We start from the raw sequence: 11053 nt of genomic DNA, 5'->3' as shown, positions 1-11053 counted from the left end.
TTGTCGAAGTGTTTACCATGCAGTATATAATTAACATATCGCCAGGTAGCATGTGATAGCTTTGTACAACCCCCCGGGGGGGGGGGTACTCCCTTACGTGGGCTATATAGTTATGTGCGGTCCCAAAGGGTAGGGTTTTTCAGCCGTTTTAGTCATAAATAGGGTAAAAATTACACCAATCAGAGTAGAAGATGTGTTAGTAATGCGAGTTGGACTATCTATTAGTTGGTGAAGATTATAGATATCAGCAATATTGGTTAACAACACTGTGTTTATATCAAGTTGCGGAGAAACCAAATTACAGTTAAGGTCACCCATTAAATAGAATTCAACGTTGTTCGCATCAAGCTTGCCAACAAAGGATTCAAAATGAGATATCTCAGTTGATGAATTAGGGGGCCTATACCAGGTAGCAATAAGATAGGGTTTAGATCGAGGTTTACGAATCTCGATGCATATGTTTTCGAGGTGTATATCGCTTAGATCAGGGCGTAAAGAGAAATTTATATTAGATCGAACATAGATGCAAACTCCCCCACCAAATCTACCGTTATGTTCACGATCGCGACGAATGATATCATAACCGGGAATGTAAACCTCGTCGTCGCTGACAGAATCATCGAGCCTCGTCTCATGAATAGAGAATATATCAAGAGGGTTATCGACGAGCAAAACTCTCAGCTCGTCAATGTGTTTCGGCAAGCTTGCAATATTTAAGGAGGCTAATTTAAAGCCACGCATTGAAGGTAAGACAAACAAACGAGCATATTTCAGTTACGCTCCAAAGGGAGACTAATGCTCTACTCCTGATAGCGGCAAGGTGGAAGATTTGATCACGCGCAGAACACGAGTGACTCTGTCACAGTTGAATAAAACAGCAAACAGCAAGAACAAAAAATATACCAGTGAATTGAGTCAATGAATTAAATTCAAAATGCAGTTACAAGCAAATTTCGACCAACCAAGCAGTAAAAAGTAAGTAAGTAAGAACTTTATTTAAGTGTCAATGTATTTAGCCCATGTGGGCTTATTGGGGACACTGTAATATATAGATTTAGGCCAGCCTAAAAGCGGAGCTCCTCAGTTATTTTTCGGAATGTTGTTACTAATGAAAATAATCCAACATGTATGAGGTAAATTGCGAATGATTTAATAGTTTCAGCCGGAACTAGTATTACTTCAGCAGATCGAGGTGTAAGATGGTGTGATTATGAAATAGAGAGCCACGATTTCAAGGATTTCTGGGAAGCTACCAAAAATCTTGATCACATAACAGAACTGTCTTCTGTGCTTTTTGGTGGCATTTCTTGTTCTTTCCTACCTTATTCAGAAAGACAAGGCATTGTCATTAATCATTATATTCTTCCTTAGTTAACATGGGGACTCCCACACAAAAGAAGTTTACACATTTTTTTGTTGTGGGGACTGATTGAAATGCAGTGGTTACAATATACTCAGTCCCTGAATCTCTACCAAATGAAATCTCACAAAAATACCAAAACAGTATACATATATGAAAAGTTGGAAAGTTTTGTTTTCTAACTTGTCCCCAAAGATACATTTAGCCATCTTCACTATTGTATGGAGTCTCCTCCTGCTGGAAGGGTTTGCAATAAGCAAAATCACCCTCGCATGAATGGTAATTACGATATTTTTGTTTTGCTGATCATGAATACTTGCATAGGCTTCTAATAATAATTTTATTATTCAATTTCAATGTGATTTGTTCTTTTTCTCGACTGGCATTGTGGACTACAAGAGCTGCGATTGGGTTCCATTGATTAATTTTGCTATGATTAAATTATACCAAGAATTATCAGTGAGCTAAGAGGAAGTTATATTATGTACATGTATTTTGTCTGCACTACACAACCAAATGCACTCAAAGGTTATGAGGCATAGGTACATTTGTCAGAAGAGCCCAGCATATCCAAGATATGTTTTGATTGACACATCAATTAAGATAATTTACAGCAAAATGGATAAAAAATACATCAATATCCTACATGCACCAAAGCCAGACATGGGGTTATAAGGCAATCGTTTAAACAACAGATTGAAATAATTTATAAATTAGAGAACACTATTTCTACAACAGAATGGAACAAATTAACCTTATCGGACATTGCGAATGGCAAGGCTGTCTGTAGAATGTCACAAATTTCTCAACCCTTTCTTTCTACAAAAATGTTAATCCTGCAACTTTGCTTAAGACCCAGTTCTCCATTTCGTGTTGGCAAAATATCAATTTATGCCGTGTCCAATGCAGATTATCACAAAATTGATTTAAAAGCTCAATAAATATCATTTTAAAGCCAAAAAGCCAATTATTTAAATAAACCATGAGTAAATTATCTCTAAGAAAAACTGATTAAATTAACAGGCACTTAAAAATAATTAGTTAATATGTGTTTCTTAATAATGTAATGCAGTGTATCTGTCACAATGTTGCAGCTATGATATTACTACAAACAGGATGGGTTGCAGAACTGAACCTCCAAGTCAGTTTATTCAATGAACTTGGTGCAGAATTTATAATCCCATCAAATTGTCTGTAAATACAGAGAAACCAAACAAAGCATTACAATCATAAGTAATGAATTACTAAACTCTTTTACATGTACTGTATGAACAGTGTATGTTCCATTAATATTGGGGATCTCTCAGAAGCTGCATCCATGATAAATTAATTTGTTCCCAGATGCATTTGTTTATAGAACTTTTCACAAATTAATATCTCTGTCATAACAGTGACCTCTGTGTTCTCCAACAATTAGCACACAAGAAAAATACACTCAGTAAGATATTGTTTACAATAAAAATCAATGCCTATAAGCAATCATAAGGACCTTAAATTTATATTACCTCAGAAATATCTCACCAGGCCATGGTTGCTTTGAAAATCTTTGATGTTTTAATACAGGCTCCCCATCTGTAACCTGTTTATATATTGACTGACAGGAACAGGCATGTAATTCCTTCTTTGATATACAGTGTACTTCATTGTTAGCTGTTTACTGAGTGTTAGTAGTGAATCAAATGCTAGGGGTTGGTACTCCAACTTTCACTGTGGCAGGCTCTGCCCTGAGATACAAAGCAAACTTACATAACTGTTATGAACTTCGCCACTTGCTTTCGAGAGCAAATGCAATTTGCTTCAAACAAGCAACTGGAACATTGAGGGTTACAACAATGTGCACAGTTCCAATCACAGGGTCATCCAGGCTGTTTGGTTGTACATATAACTGTACAACTGTATATGAGTTCAGCTTCCAGAAGAAAATTAGAGTTTGTCAGGATACATACTGATGTTCTTGCCTACTCAATGAATGAATGTGCAGTTCCAGAAGATATTCACACCCAACACCCATTCACGGCCAGTCTTTAGAAATTCCAAATTAAAGTATCAGGAATCAAGAGCTCTAATAGAGAAAACACCTCCATGTGGGGTATGAATCTTTTCTTGAAGAAAACAATGTCTGAGAAATCATTAATTACAAAATAATGTTTAAGAAACATCTTACCTTTCAGAGAATTTTGTAATCTACACTGTCTGGCCAGTTCATATACATGTATTTGACAAGTTGACACTGGGCATGTTTGTAAATTTGTGCACTTCAACATCACATTACTATGTAGTAGCACTGGCCAACTAAAAACAAACAGCATAATTTGGTTAATTAATATACACTGTACATTATTAGGTTGAAATATTGGTGTAGATTGTTGCACATCAACAGATACAGAAACTATTTGCACCTGAATCATAATGAGTGAAAAATCGTGCATGAGACATTTGCATGTACATGTAACAGCCCTCCACCTCAGAACCATCACAGATATGATATGATATTTTTAAACTCTCTGAAATTTCAGATTATTCAAGATTAACATATGCACATACATCATCTGGGGCAACCCTAAAACACTGAATTTGGAAACCGAAATCCGGAATCCAGAATCTGGAATCCAGAATCCGGAACCAAAAACCAGAATCTGGAATCCAGATATTATGAATGATGATAGAAATAATTCACTTCAGCAATGTCTAATAAATAAATATGAGCAAAAATCATTTTGTTGTTATTTATTTTCTTGGCTTTACTTCAGCCACAGACTGTAATTGCTAAAAAATTATTGACTAGTTCTGAACAACCCTTAGCTATATATCTGGCCCCGTTGTTCAAAAGCTGCATAAAGCTATTCATTCGGTACATCACTATCCAGTCAGGGTTACTGATTTTTTTGGGTGGATAGAGTTACTCATAGCCTGCGAGCAGGCTCTAGTATCTGTCTCTATTGTCTGAGCAGGCTAAATAGGTGTGACTAGTGTTTTTCTGCATTGGCATGTCACCAAGAGCCTTCATGCGGCTTTACCAATCACACCCCCAGCCCAAACACGAGAGCCTGCTCATAGGCTAAGTTACCCATCTTTTGTTCAAGCTGGCCCTGGTGAGAGCCCGGTTCTTGTCTAGATCAAATTGCTCTGAGAAGACTGGTGAGCAGCACATTAACAACAAGCTATTATAGGCTATTGCAGTGAGTTTCTGGCAGTCTTTTAGCATCTTTGAACAGCATGTGGTCTGATCTGTCAGCAAGTGAGAAGCAGACGGAAGTAAGTGTGCAACATTTCTACGAATTGTTTTAATATGATGGCCGCCAAGAATATGAAATGCTGATTTGTCACAGTATGTGTGGAAATTGTGTTAATCTGGAATTGGTCTCGTATCTGTTGGAAAAATCAAATTTCATATTTAGACCAGACGGGTTAGCCCTTGGACTTCGAAATTGGGGGGCATGACCGTCAATGTACAGGGGGCTGCCACTGATGGATATCCTGTTCTCTATGACATTTTCTATCTTGTTCAGTATGTACTAGACATAAAGGATAAATTTATACTTCCGGTAAATTGAAGATCACTTATTAAACAAAATGGCAATTACCAGCAAGCTTATTTTAGACACTCTCGAGGTGCTTGGAATAAAATTAAGATGCACTTTACTGAGATTCTCATAATCATAGCCCTCACTAAAAATAACGGTTGCACAATTTCAACAGATGGGGAATTTTTGTTTCAAAAAAGGTTAAGTTTGAGGTCCTTTTTACTTGGCAGCTTACTTTTTACAGTCGAAAAGCTAAGCAAAACAATTTTCGCGTACTTGAAGAACTTATTTTCTTTGATTTGCAGATTCCGGTTTCCAGTTTCTGGATTCCGGTTTTTGGTTCCAGATTCCGGATTCCGGTTTCTGGGTTTTAGGGTTGCCCCATATTTAACATATTGTTTGCTTCACATTCAGTTTACACATGGCTGTTATCCAGCATAGGCAGACCTATAAGTTTTCCTTCAAAAATATATTGCAACAACTATTGCATCTTTCGTTACCTATTCTTATGATGAAATGACACAAAATTCAAGAACAAGAAGTCATAAGCATAAAACTAACTTACATGGTAGTGCTTACAGTTCCTCTTACCGTCTGCATATGCTGTCCATAAACTGATGCTGCCTGGACAATGTACTCATTATTTTTCTGATCACACCTTTTAAAACATCACTGTTATATAATTTGTCCTGAAAAAGCAATACATGAAATGTTATGCCTTTGGCACTCACCAAATGCCTTTACAAGATGTATAATGTACACCATATCAACATTCACAATTCTCTTTACTTTCATTGTAACTCTTTTGTGTCATTTTCCCTCACTTAAAGACAGGACTTCCACATTAGGTTATAATTGCCTCTGGAATCTCTATGAATTCACAGCGAGTGATAACAATTAAATCATGACTAATTTTAGGAAAGGAGGCATTCAAATGTCAGATTTTAATGCTAAGTTTATACAGTAACTTTACATTACTCTTCGTACATATATATAACCTCTCAATTATTGCACCTATAGACAGAAGGTGTGCTGGGGGAAGAAATGTTCTAAACTCTCTGAACTTTTCCCCCTTACCTGTAATAGGATGACTATTATGAACTACAGTTTGTAACCAACACCAACATCAGGTTATGTATACACATGTATATTTTGTTGTCGTCTGTAATCATAAAAAAATAAAAATTTAAAATCCTGCATAAAGTTCACACTCAATAACACTGCTACATGTAGCGCTGTTACTGGAATTCAATTTAAGTGAAACTGTTGAAACAGCTCTGCCAAAATTTTTCCTAGCAGTTAAGGCAGGATAACAGAATATACATGTAGCACACAGCAAAGGCTAGAGATACACACATGTTAGTTATCAATTAGGATTTGGTGAGCTTCTGTGCTGTAGGTATGGTGGAAAATAATAGATTATCAGAAATGAAGGTTCCTGAGACATTTTGACAGCACTGAGAGGAATTAATATATAAATTCACAAAAGAAGGAGAAGTTCTTGCCCTGTCCAGTTCTCTGTAATAAAAATATCATTTACATGAGTCATTTATAATATGTGGTTTGTGTTTAAAGCCGATATAATGCACACTCTGATTCGCCAATTCCAGTGCATTATTTACATTTACATGGTATACCTCGGTAAAACCATAAAACATTGCGTGGGACTAAAATAAAAAATATAAAAAATAAAAAGAAATGCCTAATTCATAACAATTTAAAATACTCAACACTAAAACGAATGTAATTCTTTACTTGAAAATTATTCTCCCGTAATGCCCATGGGCCAATTACAGGCAGGCTAAAAAGTCCTAACACAAAGTAAAAGGAAATTAAGAAAACTATTGCTTTTTTCCGGAAAATTGTAGCGACTGAAGACAATGATGGAACACTCTGAGAGTGCATTCTATCAACCTGATGAGATAAAATTTAAGGAGAATAGAGAATTCACGAAGTTATATCACAAACAAATTGGTACAGGACAGGAGAAAGGAAACTGTACAGCCAGGAAGAAACTGAAACTTTCTTCGACCAGCAAAAAAGTATGCATGCACAACAAAGAAAACAGTCAGTGACATTCATTTAATAAGTTAGTAAATAAAAAATTAGTGTGAAGAAGAGAGTAAAGAGAGAGAGAGAGAGTGGAGATAGGAGAGCACTCTCTCCAACTAAATTGTGTATATATGTATGTAAAAGTTCTTCTTATTACTGAGAAATGATCAGGGCAAGAACTTCTATTACACTGTTCAATTTACCGAGTCAATTAGTACTATCTCACTTTTTTGGAACATTTCCATATTAAGTGTAAATACCGCATTGGGGAATAACCTCCTATTAACAAAATACGGTCCATGTACCCCCAACCAAAAGCAATGGCACAAATAACATGAAATAGCCAATCAAAATCAAAGCAGAGCTTCATTTGCAGACAGGATTGCCATGCATAATCGTCTACTCGACATTTTGGACTATATAAGCATTTCACCAAACCGAACTAATTGGACAGACAACAAAATAAAACGAGGAAATCTACATTATAAACACAAGATGCATATCACTACATCTGAGCTCGAGTATCAACAGCAAATCCCTTTTCAATGAACGGTGACCGAATAAAAGAGAGGGTAAAGAAAATTCGTTTAAGCTTGCGGTGTTAAAGTTGAAAAATTATTCACGCTTAAATTTGAATATTACTGAGAGTCTGTATTTTTGCCGACGGCTTAATTTAGCTATGCAGTCATTTCATTGGCAGTAGCTTTACCAGTCTTCAACCAATTTAACCTCGGAATTCACAAAAGCATTTCGCCAAACCGAATAAATTGAACTAACAAAACGAGGAAATCTCCATACTTTGTAATCACAATATGCAAATATTCACATAGGAACAAAAGTAAATTTAGCAAATCCTGTTCGCTTCGGCTTAAAATGGTTTGTAGACCTTTCTTGGTTCAGTTTTCAACAACAGAAGAACAAATTTTAGCAGTCTACGAAGCGGCAGTGCTAACTAAATCAGAGAAAACTTCAAAACTCGCCCGGCCGTGTTTACAAGTACGATTTTGGTTAAGCTTATTTTTAGATGTGAGGTTATAAGCTTAAATTGACGACGAAAATCGATAGAAAACATAATTTGTTTACAACTTACAGCAACCTCCAAAGCGACCCACGTGTTATTGTTTAGAGACGAGCGAAATTAAAACGATGCAATTTTTAAAATCTCTTACAGCATGGCTTCAAATAAGGAAGACTTTTAATGGGTTCCAATTGAAAATAAGCTTCCATCGCCGAGGCAACTTGTTAATTTTCATAGCAAACGCAACAACAAAAGTCACTTACCGCAAGTTGGCAATTCAGTTCGGCCAGTGTAAATCTTCCAGGCAGAAACTTGCAGCAAAAGTTGTGAAGACTAAACTGAAGTTATATTTTCGATAGATCAACGAATCAACCACTTCTTTCCGCTACGTTTACTGTTTTGCAATTTCTCTAAAACACTCGGGTACGTTTGATTTCTCTAATGTTCATCACCTGACCAAATCAGGTGACTTTTGAATTTTCTTGCACGGCTCCACAGCATCACGTTCGCGCAAAGTTCGGCAGTCTTCTGAATCAATTTGTCGGGTACTTTCGCCTCCTTTCTATAGCCCTCGTTAGCTTTGGTTCACGGCATTGTTCGGTATTATTTCACCTCCTTTCTCTAGCCCTTGACTAGCTATAATTCACGGCATTGTTCAGTACTGTTTCGCCTCCTTCCCCAGCGCTGGCCCGCTCAGTCTTTTTCGCGATATTCTTCGCTACTTCTTTGCCTGTTAATTCTTGCTTTCTGTCTTTTGCTTCAGCGCAACCCTGTCTTAAAAATATTAAATCAACCTCCGCTATCGTTTTTCTTTAAAAATCCCGCCAAGAAAAATGGCATTCACCCGCTACCAACTGAGGGTGCATGTCTCTGTCAACCTATTAGCTGGAGTATGGCCGCCATCTTGCGCGACTCCGTCGTCGTCGCCGTCGTGCGTACGCGCCCACGAGCAATACCGCTAGCCATGATAACCATGAGAAAATCAATTCATGGGTTTCCTTTTCTCCCCTATATGGGTATGGGGCTCCGCCGGAGCTCCGCTATTAACTAGTGTATGCGTGCCTCTAGAAAATGATAATGGACACGGTAAGGATTATTATGGCTTTTGTTATACTGATGAGAAAATTACACGTACCTCATTCTGATTAGTTGAGCGCAGGCAAATCTATTGTTAATTTGTAATTTGCACTGCATTGTGAATTTATTCGCCAGTGTTCACAATTTTTCCAGTCGTGCAATAAATGAGTAATAGTATGAAAGCTTGACGATCAATTGAGGATTTACTCTACGAGCGATATTTGAAAATTCTTTCAAATTATTCTCGCCTATAAAGACTGATGCGCCTTCGAGAGAATTTTCAGTTAACACTCTTAGTGTAAATCGTTATTAATTGCAGTCGCATTCAAACAATTTCCTGTATTAGTTTTTGACTAATCTTTTCAGTAAAGGAACAAAATATCTCCTAAGCCAGTGACAGGCGATCGGGCAAGTCGAAAACAGCTGGGAGACTCTTATTAGTAGATATAGAAAGATCAAAGAACCTGACACTCAAAAGAATGTTCTTTCCGACATTCGGGGCCGTGAATTTCTCAATGTACAACAAACATGAGAAGAAATAAAGATACGAATTCTATGACCTTTCCCTTGAAAGTTTCTTCCTCTTAAAATGATCTAAACACCGTCAAATATCGGCGATTATATATCGTCCTATGACATTAGAAGGGGAGCGGGATTGCTGCAGTGATGACAGCGCTCGTCTGCCACCAATGTGGCCTGGGTTTTGAGTCCGACTCTGTGTCATATGTGTTCAAGAGACGACGTTCATGGTCTCTTGATGTGTCATATTAAACCAGGACAGAGCACCAACATGAAAACCAGCTAGAGCTGAAGTGGCTTTCTCTCTAAATAATGTAACGTTTATAAATTCATTTATAGTCGGAGAAGAGCTGTTTCGAAGACTCGCTGTGGGAAGGACAATATGTGTCCAATTTTCCTCTTTTCATAACGGTAAACAGTATGCGTGTATACTGACAAAAACTACGTGTTCAGTTGGATTAAAAACATGAGGCGTCTTAGACTGTTTACAGATGGTTTTTCTATATTTAAGAGGGATTGCACAAACTGTGAGCAGCAAAGGTGGTGCCTCCAATTGATTATCAAGCGGACAATCCTCTTGCCCGAGTTGTTTGAAGGCAAATGAAGTCCAGTCAACTCGGTTCCGAAGGGGCCTTGGCGTGGGGACCCGAGACCACGAGGTTGTTCGTTCTATGCGAGGTTTGGGTTGAACTAGAGTTAACGGATGATCTGTTTATTCGTTATCAACATTTGTGTACTTGACAATATATTGATCAAGGGTAAAGGTCAATGAGAAACTCAGCTGCTTGTCACTTTTGACAAATGTCACTTAGCGCGCGTGAAGGACTTTTTGCAATAAAACACACCAGCTGCATGGCTTGCGCACACTATTAAGCGAAGACGTCAATACTCAAACTTGGGGTACGCAAAGCGTTATCTATCAATATACTTTTCACTCTAGCTGCCATCTTGAAACACCTTTACGAACTTGCGCAGTATAAAATACTAATCAGCTTTATAAAAATGTCCCAAATTTTGGTAAAATGGTACAACTAGGTTCGATCCGTCTTGCTTTTGTTGTAACGTATTCCTTTCTTTCAATTATAGTTCGCCGCCGCCGCGGTCTTTCTGCTCGAAAAGGCCATCATTCTAAACACGGAAGAAAACGTCAAGTGGCTTATTCGTATGACAACGCATTCATTAAAGTCTTGGTCAAGAGGCCTACAATATTTGAAATTTGTTTCTCGTGTGGTCGGCAGGCAGAAATCAGTCAAGCCTTTGTTACAATATCCTCAAACTTATCACCTACGTGTTCGTGATTAGTCAGCCGCATCAATCAGACGATGTCAGTTTGAAACCGACCCGGGGGTGGGTACTCCCAGAAAAATTGGGTGGGGGTTTGCGGCCCGCTTCCCAAAACCCTTACCCTATTTATGACCAAAATCTGCGATATTCCCTACCCCATTTATGACCTGATCAAAAGTTCAAAACCCTATTTATGACCCTTAAATCGAAACCCAGACC

At 37.7% G+C, this 11053-nt stretch overlaps 1 protein-coding gene and 1 long non-coding RNA gene across 2 annotated transcripts; both read right to left on the bottom strand.

Annotated features, from left to right (window-relative positions):
• Window positions 1-97: 97 nt before the first annotated feature.
• On the bottom strand, window positions 98-1046 carry LOC145492460 (uncharacterized). The gene has a single exon (XM_081471913.1). It carries the CDS (start codon window positions 739-741, stop codon window positions 103-105), a length of 639 nt encoding a protein of 212 aa, XP_081328039.1. The 5' UTR covers window positions 742-1046; the 3' UTR covers window positions 98-102.
• Window positions 1047-2986: 1940 nt separating this feature from the next.
• Window positions 2987-8439, bottom strand: LOC145492648 (uncharacterized). Its single transcript, XR_014050040.1, has 5 exons — window positions 8218-8439; window positions 5962-6046; window positions 5476-5573; window positions 3525-3652; window positions 2987-3084 (listed from the first exon to the last, which is right to left on the bottom strand). It is a non-coding gene; the product is annotated as an uncharacterized LOC145492648 (long non-coding RNA).
• Between the last annotated feature and the right edge of the window lie 2614 nt (window positions 8440-11053).

The sequence above is a fragment of the Orbicella franksi genome, chromosome 7 (assembly GCF_964199315.1).
Source record: "Orbicella franksi chromosome 7, jaOrbFran1.1, whole genome shotgun sequence".
Lineage (NCBI taxonomy): Eukaryota > Metazoa > Cnidaria > Anthozoa > Scleractinia > Merulinidae > Orbicella > Orbicella franksi.
The sequence above is the reverse complement of the archived record's forward strand: the minus strand, read 5'-3'. Positions and strand labels throughout refer to the sequence as shown.

Excerpts from the sequence above, each read along its gene's own strand:
- LOC145492460 (XM_081471913.1), bottom strand. The coding sequence starts at position 741 with ATGCGTGGCTTTAAATTAGCCTCCTTAAATATTGCAAGCTTGCCGAAA.